The following is a 22,229-nucleotide window of genomic DNA, read 5'->3' on the forward strand; positions in this document are numbered from 1 at the left end:
ACACCTCTATTGGGAATTTTGAGGCCACCGGTAAGTTCCTAGCGTGTTTTTAAGTATGTGCATATTTGATTTGTGTCTAGGAGGCCTCGGATTGATGTCAGAATTTTGGGATAGACTTGTGAAAAACCAGAAAATATGGTGTCTGGTGTTTTCACCATAGCGAGCCCAGTAGGGCCATAGAGGGCCCGCCACAGCGGAGTCGTGCCCGCTATGGCGAGTGTCAGCCTTTTTAATAAAGTTCCGCCATGGCGGATAGTTCTACCACCAGAGCGAGACCATCATGGTGAAACGTTCGATCACCGTGGCGGATTGATAGGATCAGTTTCTCTTTTTAAATCCTTAATTCCGAGTCATTAGTCCCGTGCACCTAAGAACCTTATACTAAGAGCAATTAGGGCGATTCTTGGAGAACATCTTGGTAGAGGCATCTTGAGGTAAGTTCTCATCTCCATAATCTTATAATCCCTTTCTACTTAAGCTTCCATGGTAGTTCTTTTATGAATTTAGGGAAGAAGGGTCTATAAACCCTAAGTTGATTTTAAACCTCTCTTAATCAATTGGATTTGGGTAAATTCTGATTTCTAATACTTAATCAAGGGATTATTAGAATTTGGGCTTGAATCTTCTTTGAGTTCTTAAATCAAATCCTACAAATTAGGGTTCTTACTAATTTGGGGGTTTTAGTTGATTGGTTGAAATTACGGTACCATTTGGGATTAGAACTTCATGTGATTAAGGATATTGACTAAAAAGACTATGGGTAAAGTAATTTCACACTTAATTTCTCGTTTTGCCCTCGTGACTCGTTAGAGGTATTTTGAGTAACTTTTCCCCAATTTATTGCTCGTTCGATTAGTTAGTTGTTGTGATCATTTACTTACTTAGTGATGTTATTTCCTAGACTACCATCGTTCTGAGGCTCTTCGAAAATAGAAGGCTCGTGTGGAGTGGTTCGTAGCTCTTGTTTTGCATTCAAGGTAGGTTACGGCTTACGTAAGTTAGATTTTGATTAGCGAAGCATATATATTGTGTAGAATTGATGGGAGAAGGCATGATTAGGTCTTCGGACATAATGTCTGGTTGGATATTACCTAGGTTGAGATGACTTCTGATTTGTGTGGGCTTGTCACCGTTACTTTACGCATTGAATCATGAGGTGTATTTGTTATATTAGGAAGGAAAAGGTTGATATAGACTCTTTATATTGATTGAGAAAACTTATCTAAGTCTTGTTATGGCTTATGGCATTGTGACTTTGTATTTTCATTGGCATATAATTTCATTGATTTACCATGTTTGCATTTGTTCACTCATTCGTGGTTCCGATAAGGTTGATGAAAGACTTATGTTGATTATGAAAGGTTATGAGATAATTTTGATGAGATTTGATAAAGAACCTCTGTGGGCAAAGATCCGGAACGAGCGGTACATGGACACCACGGGTCCCCCACGGGTCATGACTACTGAGCGTACAAGGCCTTTAGCATGTGTTTACAGGTTTTGGCACTGAGCATTGCATCATATTGCATTGCATATGTTATTATCTACTGATTTGTTGTGATGGTATTGTGTTGGTTCGAGAGTTATTGACACTTGACAAACTTGTGGTTTAGCAGCTTCATCTTAGGTTGTGATTCGGTTATGTGATATTCTGTTACCTTGGTTTGTGTATTATGTGCCTATCTGCTTATCTTGTTGATTTTATGCTTATATGCGTGAACTAATCTTAGTCGGCCTATCATGCTTACTCAGTATGTGTTGTTGTACTGATGCTACCTTGCTACACTCCTTTTCGGGGTGTAGAGTTTGAGACAGGATCCACGCCAGGGTCTCGTAAGTGATCCCCGAGGCAGTTCCATTGGAGACTTAGGTGAGTCATTTCCAAATCTGCATCCCGAGTTTCCATTCCTCATTGTATCTGTCTTTTACTTTCCGGACAGTATTTCTCATCATGTTATGAGTCTTGTATGGCAACATTCAGACATTTGTACTCATTGAGTTATACTTATGTATTGTGTAGGAGCTCTTGTACTGATATAGACCCAATTCTTGGCGTGTCACTTGTATTTCCGCACTTAGTATTTATCTACAATATTGAGATCGCGTTCATTGTTTTATTTCTGCTTGTGATAAATAAAAATGGTTAAATAAAGAGAAGGGCTCGCCTACCAGTGGGATGGAGTAAGTGCTCGCACGATCCGTAAATTGGGTCGTGACAGTGTGAATGTGTTAAATGAGTATTAACTTGACATTTTAGCCATATGAAGCCCCATCAAGATGAGTTTGGGTGGAAATAATTGTTTTGGGATCAAAACGGATAGTGAGGTGCATAAGATTCGATAGAATCAACTAAGTTTATGGAAGGTCTGTATTCCAGCCTGATTTCGTGAAAATATGTTAGTAATTTGAGAAAATTTAAAACATGAAAGTTGTAGTCCTTTGAAATACCTTTCCAACGATATATTGTGAGGCCCAAACGGAGCTTTGTACAAAATGTTATGCCCATTTTACGTAAGCTCGCTTGGCAGGTGCCAAAGCGAGCTGGGAGCTCGCTGAGCGAGGGCCAAAGCAAGGTTTGATCTCGCCCTAGAGATTGTTCCACAAGGTCCAAAGCAAGGGGTAAGCTCGCTTTGGAGTTTGCTCAGCGAGCTAAGGGGTACTTCGCCCCAAGCCTATAAAAGCGACCCTTAGACGATTTTATGTCATTTTTGACGTTCCAATTTCGTTCTAAAGCCCTAAGTATTCATTTCTCTCCTCTCCTCATCCTCCAAAATCAAGGTAAGATTGTTCTAAAAATTCCTAAGCAATTCTATTGTTCTAAAAATTCCTAAGCAGTTCTAACATTAATTCATAATTAGTAACATGATCATTCAACCAAAACATAGGATTTCCAAGATAAACTAAATTAGTCATTACTCTTGAAATGAAAGAGAAATTATATTAACTAATTAATAATTTTAACTTGGAAAAAAAATATCTACTTATTATCTTGAATACAATATTTATTTTGAATGTATAAATATTTAACGTATGTATTTATGAAATTCATAATAATTTTTATTTTCGTGAACATAAATATTAAAAGAAGAACTTTAACTATTCTTTTTTAGATAATCTTTTTTTATTTAACATATATATATTCATGCTTTTAAAATAATATAGATTTAACAATTCATAATCATTGACAACTTGTTTGGATGGTTGTTACCTATTGTATTATATTGTGTTGTTAGTTTAAATACAATATTTGCTTTGATTGTTACTTTAATTTTATTGTATCGTATCGTTAAGTCCATCGTTACGTAACGAGGAAAGGTCTTATTTTATGTAACGACTGATTTGGTCCTATACATTTTATCGTTAACGTATGTATTTATGAAATTTATAATAATTTTTATTTCCGTGAACATAAATATTAAAAGAAGAACTTTAACTATTCTTTTTTAGATAATTTTTTTTATTTAACATATATATTCATGCTTTTAAAATAATATAGATTTAACAATTCATAATCATTTACATCTTGTTTGGATGGTTGTTACCTATTGTATTGTTAGTTTAACTACAATGTTTGCTTTGATCGTTACTTTTATTTTATTGGATCGTATCGTTAAATCCATCATTACGTAACGGAGAAAGGTCCTATTTTATGGAACGACTGATTTGGTCCTATACAGTACAACACAATACGATACATTATAAAACAATACATAACAATCATCCAAACAAAGTGTTGACAAAATAATAATTCATTAACAATCAAGTTCTTTCGATTCATAATCAATATTTAACAACTAATTAATTCATAATCAATATTTAACAAATAATCAATTAACAAAATAATAATTCATTAACAATTCACAATTCATAAATAACTAACAATTAACAAATTAACAACTCATAAACATAAAACAACTTAACAATTCATAAACATTTAACAAACTAACAATTCATACGCATTTAACAATTAATGAAAAAAAAAAGAAACAGTGGCAATAGTCACTGCCCAGCGCGATGAAAGCAAAAAAAATAAAATGAAATTTGATTTTTTTTTTTTTGGAAATTAACAACGATTAAATGTAAAACATGCGTATAGTATAATGTATATAAAAAATTAATAACAAAAGTTCGTAGTAGAAAACCTTAATCGAAGATTTTTGTAGAGTTGTGTTAATCCAGTTGTACGCCGCTTTTTTTCCACAATTCGAGCTTAGAATCTTGCTCCTTGACTTGAATATACCAAGAATCTAAACTTTCCCGATGAAAATTAATAGAAAACGACGTATTTTTATGTGGGGACCACGTTGAAATCGCCTCCAATGGCGTTTTTAAAAATTTTTAACGCCACTGGAGGGACCAGTGGTGGAGCCGAAGGGGTTTTATGGTTGTGTCCTATAGCGCAATATTTTACTGCGCTATAGGTGAGAGAAAGTTTGGCTTAGCGCAGTAAAATACTGCGCTAAAGCACTTAACGGCTCTGTCACTGTTAAGTGCTTTAGCGCAGTATTTTACTGCGCTAAAGGTACTTTTGTGTCAAATTTTGTTTTTTTGGGGTATTTTGGTTCACTTAGATTTTTATTGAGTCATTTTGGTTCCGGACTCGATTTTAGACATCGAAATACACCAAAATATGAAACTTTTTTCCCCTCATTTCGGCATTAGTTTTCAAGACAAAAATAGTAGAGTCGTGGGGTTTGCTCCATTTGTTGAGTTCGCTGATGTTCTATAAAATGAAATTATACTTTTACTGAATAGTTTTTCCATTCTATTTTGGGAGGAATTAATCCTTATACGTTGAGCAACAATGAGGAGATTAAATCCTTAAAGACACACAAAAAACTTGTGGGCTCGCAATAATTTTTTATTTGTTTATGTTTTTTTATTAAACTAATGTTTCTGCTTTCTTGATTTTCGATTTTGATCACAGATGGACAAAAAATACATAGCAGTTCAGGCAGTGTAGTTTCTCCCAACTTCAAACTAACAATCTATGTGTAACCTTCTTGCTGTTCAGGCAGCGCAGTCGCCAAATAGTAAAAGATGCAGGCAGTTGTATGAGTTTTACGATCTTCATGAAGAGATAATTAATTTGAATAACCTTCTCCATCTTCTGGAGAAAGTAAGTAATTTTGCGCGCCCTGCTCAGCCTTCTAAAGGAGCTTCATAAGGTTGGTAGAGAACCCAACAATCTTGTTGTGGAGACGTTTTGAAGGAATTATGGCAACTTCCTCCGAGATTTTCTTGTTGGTGTGGAAATCTAAGTTCATCTTTGAGTATTACCTCTCAATTACCTCTCTAGATGACTTCTTCACGGTTTTGGTGCCTACACGATCCATCCTTGCCAAAGCTTCTTAGAGCCGTTTGGATTGGCTTATAAGTTGCTTATAAGCTGTTTTCAATTTTTTTGAGTGTTTGGCTGGCCAGCTTAAAGTCATTTTATGCTTAAAATAAGCTCAAAAAAATAATTTGGCCCATTTGACTTAGCTTATTTAAACCAGCTTATAAGCTGAAACAACTTATAAGCTAAAAAAAAATAAGTTGGGGTAGTCTAACTTATTTTTTTTGGCTTATAAGCTGCAAACAACTTATAAGCATAAACCCATCCAAACAGGCTCTTAGTAGTTCAGTAACTCAGATACTAGATTCACTTAACTGGATATGGCTGTGGTAATTCTTAAAAGTTTGCTCGAGAATCGAGATAGGTGTAAATTCGACCAGATAGTATAATATTAGGGGTAAATTTGAACGGATAATATAACGAATGGTAAGTGCAAACAACATTCGAAAGAAAAAGGGTAAATTTGACCCTTTTCCCAATTAAAAATGGGCCAGTTAAGATATTAAGGGGCCGTTTGGCCGTGAATACATTTTTTTTTTTACTTTTTTTCGAAGTTGAATTCAGCAAATCATGTTGGCCTTAAAAATTGGAATTCAACTTGAAGTTAAATTTTGAAATTTTTCAGAATTTTAAAAAACATCAAAAAGTTATTTTCACTTCAAATCACTCACAGAAATTTTAAAATAACTCCAATTTATATTCATGACAAAAAACAACTCTAATTTTCAAATATCATTTTTCACTTTAAAAACAAATACTACTTTTTTCAATACTCATAATTTTCATGGCCAAACGGCCCTAAAACAAAAGAAGCTAACAAGTTCCAGGGCGCATAAATATTTGGCCTACTTAAAAAGTTTATGTTTGTTCAAATGTTCACAATGACCCCATTACATTTTTGGGTCTAAACACTTTACAACTCCAAACTCCTAAACTGTGCAACCTAGGCTTTATAATTTTGAAGAAAGCAACCTTTGAGCCTCTTAATAGGTGGATCTCAAACCTAGAAGGGAGACGCCAATTGACAGTGTGAGAAGAGTGCAAAAAATATGGGTGAAATGGCAGAGAACGATGAGTTTTACCTGAGATATTACGTTGGCCACAAAGGTAAATTTGGACACGAGTTTTTAGAGTTCGAGTTTAGGCCAGATGGAAAGCTCCGTTATGCTAACAATTCAAACTACAAAAACGATACTATGATTCGCAAGGAAGTTTTCCTTACCCCTTCTGTTCTCAAAGAATGTCGCCGCATTGTTGCTGAAAGCGAGGTTTATGCTCTTTCCTTTTCAATTTGGTGTTTAGGGTTTAGGGTTAATTTACAGCTAGATAATCCCTCTATTTTACTGCTCTAGCATATGTTGTCATGGTTTATTCGTTTCCGTTATTTCTTTTTTCATTCTGCTTTGAATTGCTTGCCCCTGTGCCGCAGCCTCTCTACCTCTCAAGGTGGGGTAAGGTCTGCGAATACTCTATCCTTTCCAGACCTCACAACTCACTTTGTGGGATTTCACTACATATGTTGTTGTTTATAATCCCTCCATTTTTTAATTTGTTTGTGTGGTTTTATTTTGACTTGACGCGGAGTTTAAGAAAGTAAACAAGATTTTTAAATCTTGTGATCTTAAAGTAAAGATATGTAGAGTGTACCAAAATGCTCTTTATTCTTGTGGTTTTAGACATGCTACATGGAAAGTTGGAATTAAAAAGTTGTCAAAAAAAGAAAAAAGTCATTCATTAGGAAAGTAAGACAAACAAGTTGAAACGTAGGAAACATCATGTTAGGGTTAATTTACAGCTGATTTTTAAATTGAAATGGACTTTCTCATTTCAATTTGGTTTTTAGGGTTTTGGATTTTTGGTTGTGGTCCAAAATGTTAGGGTTAATTTACAGCTGATTTTTGCTAGATGCTCCCTCCGTTCAATTTGTTTGTGTTACTTTCCTTTTTAGTCCGTTTGAAAAAGAATGACTTTTTTCCTTTTTCTTTTTTTTTGGGGACAACTCTTTGATTCCAACTTTCCATATAGCATGTTTAAGACCACAAGATTAAAGGTCATTTTGGTACATTCTACATATCTTTAATTTAAGATCGCAAGATTCAAAAGTCTTCTTCACTTCTATTGAACTCCGTGCCAAGTCAAAACTAGACAAACAAATTGAAACGGAGGGAGTATTAGTTATGGGTCTTAATTTTGCCTAATGCTACGTATTGTAAGTCCCAAGCTCGTTTAAAGGATAATCAGTCTAACTATGATATGATGTGGGGGATTAAATTGTTAAAAGAACAATTTTGATGTGGAGGATTCATATAGCTAGTAAACCCCAGCTAATGTGAGATTGAGGGATAGTGATTGTTTATGGGTTTTGAAGTTGCTGGCCATTAGCGTTCGGTTGTTATTTATGTCCTGAAAGCTGCCAAAATCCAAGTTATTTAAAGGCCAATGAAAAGAGAGGAATACTAATTTTTAGAGCCATTCTGATCTAAGAATGTTAGTGAAGAAGCAACATTCTCATCCGAGAAGAAATATAATAATGATATTTGGAGGAATTTTGGGGTAACGTTCATTGCAAATAAGCAAAATTTTCATTTTGATAACATAAAAAACTAGAGGGGAAGTTCTAGCTGTCACATATGTGAAAAGGAGATTTTCTTGTTGTATTTGTTTGAATCATTTTCCTAGGAAGAGTTCTTTTTAGAGGGAGGAGGGAGTGCAGTGGAGGGTTGGGGTTTGTTTTATTCTGGCTGATGTAATCAACTCTGGCTCGCCGTATTATTACCTGACTATTATTCTGATTATAAAATGAAATCAGTAAAAGGTTTTCGGTGTGTGTTTGTTGTAGATCATGAGGGTTGGGGTTTGTTTTATCGGGCTGATGTAATGTGTGTTTTGTGCATCTCCGACTCTCAGTATTATTACTTGACTATTATTCTGATTACAAAAGGACAATAGTAAAAGGTTTTGGTTGTGTGTTTGTTGTAGATCATGAAGGAAGATGATAACAACTGGCCTGAACCAGATAGAGTGGGGAGGCAGGAGCTTGAGATTGTGATGGGAAATGAACACATATCATTCACTACATCTAAGATTGGTTCACTAATGGATGTGCAGACCAGTAAAGATCCCGAGGGACTTCGTATCTTCTATTATCTTGTTCAGGTTATGATCTACAACATTTTTCTCTTTTTTACTTCTTTTTGTGGATATATCAAAAGCTTCTTGAAATAAGTTGCAACGTTGTACATATTAGTTTGTGAAAATGGAATTTGAATAATTAATATAGAACTGCAAAATTTATTCTGGCTATTGACATCCATATTGTGTTAAATATGCATTTGCCCAGATAGATGCATCCAAAAAAAGAGGATGACAAAAAAATACAATTGTGGGTCTCATTTTATCTAACGGAGTTTATTTTTAGGGAGTTCCGGTTTCTTCTTTCAAATGGTCTAGATGTATGATATTGGGGGTTGATTTTCTGTTTGACTTTATATTATTCTGTTTCACTTTTATTGGAGTTTTGTTACAAGCAATAGGGTATTAGAGTCTTCATTGGCTAGATATACTAATCACTGAAAGCAGACTATGGATGGTCCTATATATGTGTAAATGATGTTATATGTGAACCTTCTGGACTTGATCTGGTTCCAGTTACTGAGTTCCATAAGAAAAATTAACTCCAATCAAACCCCATCTTTAGATTGCATTGGAAACTGGATTGTGAAGGCCTCTATTCCATCTTTGCAAGAATAGAGAAGAGTGATTTTGATTTGGAGATACTTTTCTTATTGCAGCTGGGCTTAGGTTGTAGCCTCATTGCTGCATAATGCTTGCTTCTAGCTGCGTAGTTTCTCTTTTTTTCATCTTCCACTCTCTCAATTTATGGTTTGATCATGAAGAGAGAGTGATGGTTAATTTGTTATCATTTTGGGTTTTTTTTTGGGGGGGGGGGGGGGGGGGGGGGCTAGAATTTATTAGGAAGAAAAAAACGAGCAATGGATATTTTAGGAGCAAACAAGACTTTGCGAGTTACCACTTGAACCAACTTCATCCTTAGGATTCTTGCTAATCTTAGTCCTTCTACCTTAGGACAATAATGATCCAGGATGGAAAGAAAACTAACATGCCTTCATGTTGCAGAAATTCCTTTCCTCATCACCCCCTTCACATTGCTATGCTGAATAAGCAGCCATGAGCCATTTCATTCTCCATTGTCACCCCTTAAGCCCACATCAGTAGCCCTTACCTTGTGCAGACGCAAAATATCTGACCGAAACTTGGACTGCATTCCCTCAACACCATCCATCCAAATTTTCACTATGAAGTGAAGGTGACGAATGGTGGGGGATATGGTATCGGTCTGGAGGTTAGAAGAATGATGGTGGAAGGGGCAAGGTGCGGAGGGGCCAGCAGAAAGTGAGAACACGGTGTGGTGGTATCACGAGGGACTTGAAATGGTCCAGGGATACAATAGTGTTGAAGTTGGTCTGGGTGTTTTGAGTGGTAAACATCAACGATGAGACTGCCATTTCCTAGCATATTTTTATGCACCAAAATATATGAGAGAGCCACACTAGGTTAGGGAACAAAGCAGAACCCTTGGTATATAGAGCTTTTCCAAAAAGCAAACTCAGGCTTAAGTTGAAACTGATAAAAGTGCTTGTGAGTTAGCTCAGCTCATGCAGTACCTCTAGTTACTACACTTCCGACCGGTATCGTGTTGTAATTGTGAAGGCTTGACTTTGCGATGCGTCCTGTCCTAAGTGGACATCAGAACCTAAGTAATTTGAAGCCGCAGGCCAAAGGATTGCCTTAAAAGCTGTGGTGTCTAGTCCTAAACTGGTAAATTTCATTATCCTCTCTAATCCTTTTATGTTGGAGAGATTCTCTGGGATTTCTTGTTCTCAACCAATTAGTTCCATTGCTTGGTTGAAATCACGGAGGCCTTTGAGATCAACATCAACATACTGTCACCCTAATAATGCAAAAATTTGCACTGATGGTTTATAATAGCTTGCTTCAAAGGGGATTCTGAAGCCCTAAGACTTCCCCTTTTTAGTATTGCTGGTGTCCGGATCAGCTCTTCCACGGTACTTGGTACCTCTCACCAGTACATGCATGAGGTAACTCGGCTGACCAAGACTTAGAAAGATGAAAAGAAATCACTTAAGCTTTTTTTAATTATTTTTTTATTTTTTATTATCAAAAAAATCACTTAAGTTTTTTTTAAGCACCGAGACTTTTGTCTGGTATAATGATGAAAATTGACGCTACTTGAAAGATGAAGAGGCTGGATTAGGTGTCTTCAAGAATGTTGGCAAGTGACTTTTGAATAAAGATATTCTAGCATCTGAAGCAGTATATATTGTTGAACTATGAGGAGGCGTTTTCTTTCCTCTTTTTTTTTTTTTTTGGGTTGTGGGTTGTTTTTTTTGTGTGTGTGTGTGTTGGGGGGGGGGGGGGGGGTGTTTATAAGGGGGGAAGAGTACTTCAACATACATTTATATGCTCTGTTAGTTGCTAAAGATACCTACGAGATTTTCTCATTTTGTAGAATCAAACTATAGTTCGTATCCTGAACTAAGAAGGGTGGCTTAGTTGGTTGAGCACGGGGCTTTCATAATGGAGGTCTCAGGTTCGAAATTGCCTTTTGGGTCGAGCTCGTCACACGGGGCTTGTCTAGTGCGGGTTACCTCTCCTGTGTGGTTGCTATTGCACAGGAGCTGGGTTTACTCGGTGCGCACCCGAAGGGTAGCGGCTGCAGGTTCCCATGTCATAAAAAAAAAAAAAGGGAAGAAAGTAAACTTCCACTTGGTTTCTTTTGCTCTAATTAGTTGTTAACTGAAAACTTGCTGCAGCAGTTGACATGGATTATCTTTTAAAGCTGGTGGCTCTGATGCATTTTTTAAATTTGTTTCAGCACCATCTGACTCTTGGTTTCTCATTGCAGGATCTGAAGTGTTTTGTGTTTTCTCTCATCTCGCTCCATTTCAAGATCAAACCCATTTAACTCGTGCTTATGGCGTGTTAAAAGTTTAGCAGGATGTGCTTGGCGTCATGTTCTGAATCGTGTATCCCCTAAGAGATAATGCCGTTTGGTGGTGTTCTGTTCTGTTTTTTATTTTTAAATGATGGACAAGTCTTAGACATTATTTGCGTATCTTTCCTTTTTATTCATCGTTTCTGTTTCTGTATATTTGGTCAGTTGTTCTGTAGCAACATTGGAAGCACGAGGTTTTTCGTCATGTAATGTCTTGTGAGATTTGTTTCCGGTATTAACATTGTTTTGGCATGATTAACATATGAATGTGGCATGATAAAGTTCGTTTTCCTAAACATCAACACGACGTCATAGGGAATCCTGTATATAATCCTTCTCACAAACATATCTTCTTGGTGCCTTTGCTTTTTTACTTCATAAGCTCTAACCATTTGTAGCTTAAGGAAAAAGATAAAATAAAAATAGAACAAGAAATCAAAAGAGCTAGGTTTCTTTGGTCCTTGTTCATTGTCTACGTGTGGTGGGGCAAATTCCGCGTATGCCTCGTTTTCCCGCATACTCTGAGCATATTTTAATATTAATAATAAATCTCATATTGTTAGGTGCATTGACAGAAATTACAAGTAAATTTTCAACCCCACGACCACGAGAGTCTAGAAACATAAATAAAATTTGAATTCTTCTACTTAAAGGATAACTAGGCCAAGTTCCCTTAAGGATGAAACCCGTTCACGTTGATCAACTTACAAAAGATTGCTGATTCCTGATTTGACCTAGAATTTTTTAAAATGAAAGTAGTAAAAAAGGAAATCAGAAACGCCAATACGTGAAGGAAAAGTCCATTAATATGTCCGAACGATAGTCGTATTTTACGTACTAATATATTAACATCAGTTTTTGTGTGAAACATTGTTTAGTGAAGAATATGCCTGAGGAGAAAGAGAGATAAGTCACGTGAATGATTCCTCGACCTATTTATTTTTCTTTTTTAGTTTTCTATCTGGTGTCCTGGATCGGAGTTTGACTAAATCCGAATCGCGTACTTCATGGTTCATTTTTTGGGACACTGCTTCCAACGTAATTATTTTCATTCCCAGTAGTTTAAACCCGAAATATCTAATTAAAGGGTGAAGAACTCCATGACCTTATTTTATTCTATTTATTTCTTAAGTTTTAAAATTTTATCGGAAATAAAATGCAGGACAAAGGAAAAGTTCTAGAGAAAGGAGGTATTTGTATAAGGAATTCTCACGTCATTTCCTCAAATACTTATCCAAGCAAGCAAAGGCATCCTTATTATAGAGATCCACAATGCTCCTCAAGACTTGCATCCCTTCCACCATAACCACCACCACTACTTCCTTCTCCAAACCCTCTTCTCTTCTTCCCTCCTTTTCCAAAAACCTCCACAAAGTTTCCACTTTTCCACAGACTTCCAAAACCCCATCTCTTTACTCTTCACCAAAAATGAGTTGGCTCAACAAATTAGGTTTGGGTGCTCGTGCTGGTGCTGATACCACCCCAATTGACTCTTCTTCTTCATCTGCAATTCCACAAGGACCTGATGATGATATCCCTGCACCAGGCCAACAATTTGCACAATTTGGTGCTGGTTGTTTTTGGGGTGTTGAATTGGCTTTTCAGAGAGTGCCTGGTGTTACAAAGACTGAGGTTGGGTATTCACAAGGGTATTTGCATAATCCTACTTATGAAGATATATGCTCTGGGACTACTTTTCATTCTGAGGTTGTTCGAGTTCAGTATGATCCTAAGGAGTGTAACTTTGATTCCTTGCTTGATGTTTTTTGGGATCGGCATGACCCTACCACCCTCAATCGACAGGTGTGTTTTCTTGAAATTTTATTGGTTTATTCTGTTTATTTGCTTGTAGTAGTAGTATTAGTCTTGTAGTTTGTTCTTCGATTTCTTTTACTATCTGTTGTTTATTGTATTTCAATTATATGATTATTTGTCGTAGTTATCCAGTGTAGTCCCACAAGTGGGGTGATACAACCTTAGGAGAACCATATCCCAAAAGCTAGCTATTGAGGTGGGAGAGCCCCAAGCTATATAAGCCCCACATCAGCTCCCCATTTAACCGATGTAGGACTCAAGTCCCATTCCTTGCAATAATATCATAACAAACCACCACGCTCTGCATTCATCGTCCTCGACGGTTGTTTGCTAGACATTGCTAGCCCTGGCCGAACGTTGCCATACCGGCATCACCATCCAAGGCACGGAAGGTGGTGGGTGGCTCTGGTACCATTGATAAAACCTTAGGAGAACCACACCCCAAAAGCTAGCTACTGAGGTGGGAGATCCCAGGGCTATATAGGCCCCATATCAGCTCCCCATTTAACCAATGTGGGACTCAAGTCCCAAATCTTGCAATAGTATCATAACATGGGGTTTGGGGAGGTAGTGCGTGCGCAGACTTTACTCTTGAGAGGTACAGAGGTTGTTTCCGATGGACCCTCGGCTCAAAGAGCTATAGTTACTCTTCTTCCTTTCTCCCAAAACCTTTCCACTTTCCCACGTACTTCCAAAACCCCGTCACTCTACCCTTCACCAAAGATGAGTGGTTGGCTTGGCTCAACAAATTGGTTTTGGGTGGTCGTGCTCGTGCTGATTACCACCCCAATGGACTCTTCTTCTTCCTCTGCAATTACACAATGACCTGATGAGGACATCTGGGTCCGGGTCAACAACTCAATTCGGAGCTGGTTGTTTTTGGGGGTGGTGAATTGGCGTTTCAGAGAGTGCTTGGTGTTACAAAGACTGAGGTTGGGTATTCACAAGGGTATTTGCATAATTCTACTTATGAAGATGTATGCTCTGGGACTACTTTTTCATTCTGAGGTTGTTAGAGTTCAGTATGATCCTAAGGAGTGTAACTTTGATTCCTTGCTTGATGTTTTTTGGGATGGGCATGACCTAAGTTGCTCAGACTCTCCAAATATGTTGCTGCACCCGTGTCGGATCCTCCAAAAATACACTATTTTTGGAGGATCTGACACGCACCCGTCGATATTTTTGAAGAGTCCGAGTAACATAGGTCGCATGACCCTACTACCCTCAATAGACAGGTGGGTTTTCTGATATTTTGTTGGTTTTGATTGGTTTATTTTGTTTCTGTTGGTTAACATCGATGATTCTTGGTTAAATTCTTCTTCTTCTTCTTTTTTTTTTTTTTTTTTTTTTTTTTTTTGTCTTTTTGTTGAAATCATGTCGTTTTGCCAATCCAGAAGATTTGAAGATTTATGTTTTGAGTTGTCTTCTTAATTTCGGTAACAATTCGAGGTTGAATTTTGGTAGAGAACTTGATGTTAGAATCTTGAACTTCCATGGTCTCCAAATGTGGTTGGGTTGCAAGTATTATAGCCTGTTTGGTCAAGCTTAAAATTAGCTTATTTTGAAATGTTTTTTTGTGATTGGGTTGCAAGTATTATAGCCTGTTTGGTCAAGCTTTTAAAATCAACTTATTTTGAAATGCTTTTTTTTTAAACGTACTTCTGTTTAGAAGCAGTTTGTGTTCAGCTAATCAAGTTGAAAAACATTTTTGGGCGGCAATTATTGATTGATTAAGCTTATAAAAAGTGCTTCTAAGTGTGTTTCCTCAAAAGTGCTTTTTAGAACAGTAATTGGGGAGAAGCTACTTTTTTCGGCTTTTGCTTCCACTCAAAAATATTTTTTCTTTTCTTAAAAGCTGGGCCAAACACCATTATCTTTTAGAAAAAACTACTTTTGAGTTTTGACCTTGAAGAAGCTTGACCAAATTAGATAATATTAGTAGAGAGTTTATTCCCCTGTAGGTTAGGTAGCTGTATTTGGTCACTTTTGCTAAGCTTGTTGCCCAACATGAATCTTTGTGGGGCATAGAATAGTATGCATACTTTGGGGTGCTAATAACCAAAGTCAAGTCTTTATTGCAAAGTGATAGAAGCACGTTTAGTATAGTTTTATATTCATGGGAGTGTCCGCTTACTCAACTACTCTTTTTTTAATCAGTAAAATGTCATTAGGTACATAATCAAAATGCTGCATTTGCTTAAAGATCATGCCTTTTGCATATCTTTAAAGATCATGCCTTTTGCAGATCTTTAAAGATCTTGCTTTGCATAAAGATTATGCCTTGTGATCCTAGTTGTGGATTGGGTGTCCAGTTCTTTTTTAAAGGGCAACCACCATGTTCCTTTTTCTAAAAAAAATCTTCTAAGAGGAGTTAGGGTTCTTCTTATTGAGCTTCACCATATCATGAAATATAATTAGAAAGGTTACTTTGTCTCCTGTGACATTAAGTACCGAAATGGCTACTCTGCTTAAGTTTTTGTTTTTTTTATCTCAGTTGCCAGGTCAAAAAATTTCTTTTCTGTCAAAAAATTTCTTTTCATGTGAATGGTGAAATTCTCTTTGAATTGCTTCCAAAGATGCCATGAAGAAGACCTCTTCAACCCTCTGTGATTCTCGCAATACCGTTCAGTATTATTATGCTCACTGCTTATAGTCAATTTTTTTTGCTATCTGAAAACTGGTAGTTTAGGTAAAGCATAGCTGATGTATATTTGTGTGGAACTTTATCATCGAGCTTTACTGTTACAACAACTGCCACTTTGTTGGCAATGATGAACTATATATTCCGGATACAGCTTTTACAGACAGGTTGGTATTCAGCAGTTTTCGTATAATTTATCTAACAGTTTGCTTATGCCATTTGTAGGGTAACGATGTTGGCACCCAATACAGGTCTGGAATTTACTTTTATACACCTGAGCAAGAGAAGGCAGCAATAGAAGCACGGGACAGACAGCAAAAGATATTGAACAGGAATATTGTTACTGAAATCTTGCCTGCTAAGAAATTTTACAAAGCTGAGGAATATCATCAGCAGTACCTCGCAAAGGGAGGTCGTTTTGGTTTCAGGCAGTCTACTGAGAAAGGTTGCAATGATCCCATCCGATGCTATGGTTAAGGCCGTTCTATTTGTAGGAGGAAGAAAAATGGATTTCCTGTTTGTTATTATAAGCTATGGTTGTTAATAGGCTTTGAAATTGTGATTTTATACTAAGTGTATTTATTTAATTGACACCTTATATACTTTACAGGAAATAGCAAACGGTATATTATTGTAGTTTCAGGCTGTTTCATCTTTGTTGGTGTCATTTCGAGTGAAAGCTCTCGTATCAAAACCTCCATGACATAAATATAGTAGATATTTGGATTACCTTCAAGACTAACTGTATAAGGGCCAACATAGATTGTAAGAAGTAGGGTGTACATGGACCGGGTTGGTTCGGGTTTTTTAAAGACCAAATTAAATCAATTGCATCGGGTTTTTAAATCTATAAATCAAACCAAACCAACAAAAGTCGGGTTTTTTAATCTCAGGTTTTCTCTTCTTTTTTTTGGGTTGCTCGGGTTTTTCGAGTTTTTTTTTGGTAAAGTCTTCATACAAAATATATAACTTGTACTTCAAATATTTCTTTAGTCCTAATAAGATGCGGCTATCTAATTAATATATTTATTAAGAAAATAATACAAAACGTGATGAGAGATGACAGTGTATTAAAATATTCAATGAAAAAATTAATGAAATTGCATAAAATAAAATCATCATAATCTAAAAGTATTAAGTCATGCTACAATAAATACAGCCAATTTAAAAGGCATGTACAAAATGATCATAATCTAAAAGTACTAAGTCATGCTAAACTAAGTACGGCTAATAAGTATTAATTGCATGACTAGCTATTAAAGAAAAAAAATAAAATTAAGTTATGTATTTTCACTTTCTAAACTAATATAAACTAAAGAATAAATATCAAAATTATTGTCATTCCAGTGTTAGATATGGATTTTTTTTGTTAGCATTAGTATTAATTTGATTTTTGTTGAGTTCTATTTGAGTTACTAATATCATTGGGCTATAAAACTTGTTGGACCATTCAAAATTCTAATTCCAAGCTTGAAATAATAAGTTAAAAGACAAAAAACTATGAAAAATTTAAAGAAACATTTATAAATTACATTATAAATAAATATTTTTATGTATAAAATATGTTTGAAATTTTATAATGTAATGTCGGATTGATTTGATTCGGTTTGACTTTTTTTAGTTAAAACCAAACCAAATCAATAGTGTTCGGGTTTTTCTTTTTAAAACCAAACCAAGTCAAACCAAACCACTAGTCGGGTTTTTTTCTCGGTTTGGTTCGGATTATCAGTTTGGTGCGGTTTGTCGATTTGCTTTGTACACCCCTAGTAAGAAGTAGTACCTCCATTCCCAAATTAATAAATATTTGGGGTGTGGCACACCTACTAAGAAAGCCAATGACATTCATCAAAGGGTAATAACAACAACAATATACCCAGTATAATCCCACTAGGTAGGATTTGAGGAGAATAAAGTGTATGCAAATCTTACTTTTACTTGTAAAGATAGAAAGGCTCTTTTCATGGACCCTCGGCTCAAGAAAAGATGAAAAGGCAGCACTAATAAAAGCCAGTAACGGTAGTAAGATAATAAAATAAACAAAATGAAAGAAATAAGCAAATAACACTAGAGATCTAAGAATAAGCAGAAATAAAAAGCTACTAATGTACTCCTATAATGGAAAAGAGATCCACGTGGTAACTTATTAACTCTCTACATTGATACTCGACCTCCACACCCTCCTATCAAGGGTCATGTACTCATGTCTTTGGTAAGCTAAAGCTGCGCCAGATTCTGCTTAATCACCTCCCCTCAAGACTTCTTTGACCTACCTTTCCCTCTTCTCAGGCTCACCATGGCCAACCTCTCACACCTCCTCATTGAAGCATCTGCGCATCTCCTCTCCACATGTACGAATCATTTCAACCTTCCTTCACGCAATTTATCCACCACAGGGGCCACTCCCACCTTATTCCTAATCACTTCATTTCTAATCATATCTCTCTGGGTATACCCACACATCCATATCAGAATCTTCATTTCTACAACCTTCATCTTCCAGACACGAGTTTTCTTAACTAGCCAACACTCTGCCCCATACAACATATTCGGTCTAACCGTCATTCTATAAAAAATTGCCTTTAAGTCTTGACGGCACATTCTTATAATATAAAATGCCAGAAGCAAGCGTCCATTTCATCCATCCTGCTCCAATACGATGTGTGACATCATTGTCTATTTTTCCATTGCCTTGGATAACTGACCCATGTATTTGAAACTTTCTCTTTTGCGGATGACTTGAGTATCAAGCCTCACGTCCTCGTCTGCTTCATGAATCGCATCATTGAACTTGCACTCCAAGTACTCTATCTTAATCCTGCTCAACTTGAAGCCTTTAGACTCCAGGGTTTTTCTCCAAACCTCCAGCTTCACATTATTTCCCCTCACTTCAAGCCCACTATGGCGAACCTCTCACACCTCCTTATTGGAGCATCTACACATCTCCTCTCTACATGTCCGAATCATTTCAACCTTCCTTCACGCAATTTATCCACCACAGGGGCCACTTCCACCTTATCCCGAATCACTTCATTCCTAATCGTATCTTTCCGGGTATACCCACACATCCATCTCAGTATCCTCATTTCTGCAACTTCATCTTCTAGACATGAGCTTTTTTAACTAGCCAATATTGTGCCCCATACAACATAGTTGGTCTAACCGTCATTCTATATAAACTTGCCTTTAAGTCTTGACGACACATTCTTATCATACAAAACGCCAGAAGCGAGCCTCCATTTCATCCATCCTGCTCCAATACGATGTGTGACATCATTGTCAATTTTTCCATTGCCTTGGATAACTGACCCAGGTATTTGAAACTTTCTCTCTTGGGGATGACTTGAGTATCAAGCCTCACGTTCTCGTCCGCTTCATGAATCGCGTCATTGAACTTGCACTCCAAGTACTCTGTCTTAGTCCTGCTCAACTTAAAGTCTTTAGACTCTAGGGTTTTTCTCCAAACCTTCAACTTCACGTTAACACCGCTCTGCGTCTCGTCAATCAGTACTATGTCATCTGCAAATAACATGCACCATGACCCCCCCCCCCCCCGGGGAATATGCCACGTCAGTGCGTCAATGCAAAAAGAAACGGGCTAAGAGCGGATCCTAGGTGTAGACCATCACTACTGGAAAGTGTTCTGAGTAACCACCCATTGTCCTCACCCTATCTTGGCTCCACCATACATATCCTTAATCACTCTAATGTATGCTATAGGAACACCCCTAGCTTCCAGACATCTCTATAGAACTTCCGTCGGGACTTTATCGTATGCCTTTTCTAGGTCAACGAATATCATATGCAAGTCCCTCTTCCTCTCCCTATACTGATCCACCAGCCTCCTCACAAGGTGAATGGCTTTTGTGGTCGATCATCCCTGTATGAATTCGAGTAGGTTCTCGGAAATAGCATATTCTTCCTCATCCACACTTTGACCACTCTCTCCCAAACTTTCATGTATGACTCAGCAGCTTGATACCCCTATAGTTGTTGCAATTTTGGATATTTTCCTTGTTCTTATACAACGGGATCATCACACTCCATCTCCATTCTTCGGGCATCTTTAACGTCCTAAAAATGACATTAAACAACCGAGTAAGTCACTCCAAGCCTGCGTTTCCCGTATTCTTTCAAAATTCCATCGGGATTTCATAGGGCATGGTCACTCTTTCCCTGCTAATTTTTTGCATAATCGCCTCCACCTCCCTACTCTTACGCTCCTACAATACCCAAAATTACGGAGACTCTCAGAGTGCTCTAAATCACCCAACACGATGCTCCTGTCTCCTTCTTCGTTCAAGAGTTTATGAAAGTACGTCTGCAATCATCGCCTAACATATGCATCTTCTACAATACCTTTTCATCGTCATGTTTGATACACTTTACTTGGTCCAGGTCACGGGGCTTCTTTATCCTCACCTCGGCTAGCCTGTGCAGCTTCTTGTCCCCCATCATTTTCCTCAAGTTCTTTATACAAACATCCAAATGTTGCATTCTTAGCGGTCGTAACTGCTAACATCACCTCCTTCCTAGCCTTCTTATATTGCTCCCTATTCATCCTCTTCTCATTCTCGTCTTCTCTCTACTAGCTTCGCATACGCCGCTTTCTTGGCTTTCACTTATCCCGAACCTCTCCCTTCCACCACCAGTCTTCTTTGTGTTCGCCAGAGTAACCATTCGGAACCCCTAACACCTCTCTAGCTACTGCCCTAATGTTTGCCGCCGTGGTAGTCCACATATTACTCCCGTCACTACTACTCCTCTAGGCCCTATCAAACGCAATTTCTCGCCCAACTCCTAAGATTTGTCCTTAGTCAATGCTCCCCACTTAATCTTAGGTTGACCATATACAACCCTCTTTCTCCTCGTCCTCTTAATCTCTAATTTCATAACCAAGAGCTTATGTTGGGTCGTGAGATTATCGCTCAGGATAACCTTGGAATCCATGTATAAGCCTCTATCACATTTTCTGGTGAGTAGGTAATCAATTTGGGTCCTGCCACCGAACTCTGAAAGGTGACCAAGTGCTCGTCCCTCTTCTAGGAACTGGAGTTTTCTATCACCAAGTCAAAGGGCTTCATGAAATCCAAAAGTGACGTTCCTCTCTCGTTCCTATCTCCAAACCTGAAGCTCTATGCACATCATCATAACCCCTAGATGTCACCCCGATGTGGCCATCGAAATCTAATTTGTCTGCGGAATACCACACACAACCTCATCCAAGTCCTCCTAGAACTGTCTTTTGATTAATCAAAGGGTAATTTATCAATATTATCCTTTTGCTTCTTCCCAAACTTTTCTTAAAACTAGAGATAGTCAATGCTGGGATTTGGAAAACTCATTTGAGAAAAGCGTAACTTTAGAAAAAACTAATTAATACCTTTTGGGCTTTAAAAATTATTTATTTTGGACCAAAGAAACAGTGCTAGAAATTTATTTATTTGGAAATGGAGATAGTAGTTCGTAAGTGACTAAATTTTTAACACTTCTATACTTGAATTTGAGATGTAAAACTTAAATTAACCACCAACTCCAGAAATTTTGATAGATGACAGAGTTTGTGATGACTTTTTGAATGGCTCCGTGGGAAATGACGTCATTTGAATTTCTTGACGACTAATTAAGGAGCAATTTTTTTTTTAGTTTTATTATTTTCATTTCTTTATTTCTTTTATATTGATAGTGCTTTACTCGAGCCGAATGTCTACCGAAAAAAGTCAAGGTAGGAGTAAGCGTATGTGCCACCCTCCCCAGGCCTCACTGATGAGATTATGTTGGGTATGTTATTGTTGTTATTGTTATTACTACTTTATAGAAGAGCCGGTTTCGTCGTTCGTCGCCCATAAAAAAAAAAGGGTGGGCCTATACTAAACACCAAGCAATATATATATATAAAAAAAGTAGACCCCATATTAGCAAAATCAAGCAATATCAAAAAAAAAAAAAGTGAACCTCATATTAAAAAAATAAACAATGTAAAAAAAAAAGTGCATCCCGTATTAAAAATCAAACAATATTTATGTAATTTCCAAAGTATCTCATTAAGTCAATAATGATGGATTCATTGCCACATGCGTATCAACCCATTAGTGGGAGCAAGTGAAATTATTGTACAGCAAAAAACATGGACTCCATATTATTGCTTTTCTTCAAAAGGTTAAGTAGCCAAACCATACAAATTTTTTTTTATATTAGCCTGAGATCTAATCTAGATATTAAACTGTTGTATTTGTTATTCCGCCATGTCATTTATTTGTTATGTTTACTAAAATAAATATACTTAAAATACTTATATTTTAAAATAAGATAGAATTTAATTACTTTTTCATTTTTATTCTTACTCTAATAAATGTGAAAAGAGATTAATGTCGTAAAAGAAAAAATAATATCAAATGGAG

General features: G+C 36.8%; 2 protein-coding genes across 2 annotated transcripts; both read left to right on the forward strand.

Moving 5' to 3' along the window:
- The first annotated feature begins 6,221 nt into the window (after positions 1-6,221).
- On the forward strand, positions 6,222-11,610 carry LOC132611087 (protein mago nashi homolog). The gene is made up of 3 exons (XM_060325494.1): positions 6,222-6,606; positions 8,318-8,494; positions 11,286-11,610. The coding sequence occupies exons 1-3, from the start codon at positions 6,388-6,390 to the stop codon at positions 11,343-11,345; spliced, it is 456 nt and encodes a 151-aa protein (XP_060181477.1). The 5' UTR covers positions 6,222-6,387; the 3' UTR covers positions 11,346-11,610.
- A 976-nt stretch (positions 11,611-12,586) lies between these two features.
- LOC132611086 (peptide methionine sulfoxide reductase A1-like) lies at positions 12,587-16,467 on the forward strand. Its single transcript, XM_060325493.1, has 2 exons — positions 12,587-13,178; positions 16,057-16,467. Exons 1-2 carry the CDS (start codon positions 12,648-12,650, stop codon positions 16,306-16,308), a joined length of 783 nt encoding a protein of 260 aa, XP_060181476.1. The 5' UTR covers positions 12,587-12,647; the 3' UTR covers positions 16,309-16,467.
- The last annotated feature ends 5,762 nt before the right edge of the window (positions 16,468-22,229 follow it).

The sequence above is a fragment of the Lycium barbarum genome, chromosome 9, assembly GCF_019175385.1.
Source record: "Lycium barbarum isolate Lr01 chromosome 9, ASM1917538v2, whole genome shotgun sequence".
Lineage (NCBI taxonomy): Eukaryota > Viridiplantae > Streptophyta > Magnoliopsida > Solanales > Solanaceae > Lycium > Lycium barbarum.

What these genes read in the sequence shown, in the direction of transcription:
- LOC132611087 (XM_060325494.1), top strand. Translation starts at nt 6,388, where the DNA reads ATGGGTGAAATGGCAGAGAACGATGAGTTTTACCTGAGATATTACGTT. An exon ending in GCATTGTTGCTGAAAGCGAG is followed by an intron (nt 6,607 to 8,317) that starts GTTTATGCTCTT and finishes TGTTTGTTGTAG; the next exon opens with ATCATGAAGGAAGATGATAA. An exon ending in TCTTCTATTATCTTGTTCAG is followed by an intron (nt 8,495 to 11,285) that starts GTTATGATCTAC and finishes TTCTCATTGCAG; the next exon opens with GATCTGAAGTGTTTTGTGTT.
- LOC132611086 (XM_060325493.1), top strand. Translation starts at nt 12,648, where the DNA reads ATGCTCCTCAAGACTTGCATCCCTTCCACCATAACCACCACCACTACT. An exon ending in CTACCACCCTCAATCGACAG is followed by an intron (nt 13,179 to 16,056) that starts GTGTGTTTTCTT and finishes TGCCATTTGTAG; the next exon opens with GGTAACGATGTTGGCACCCA.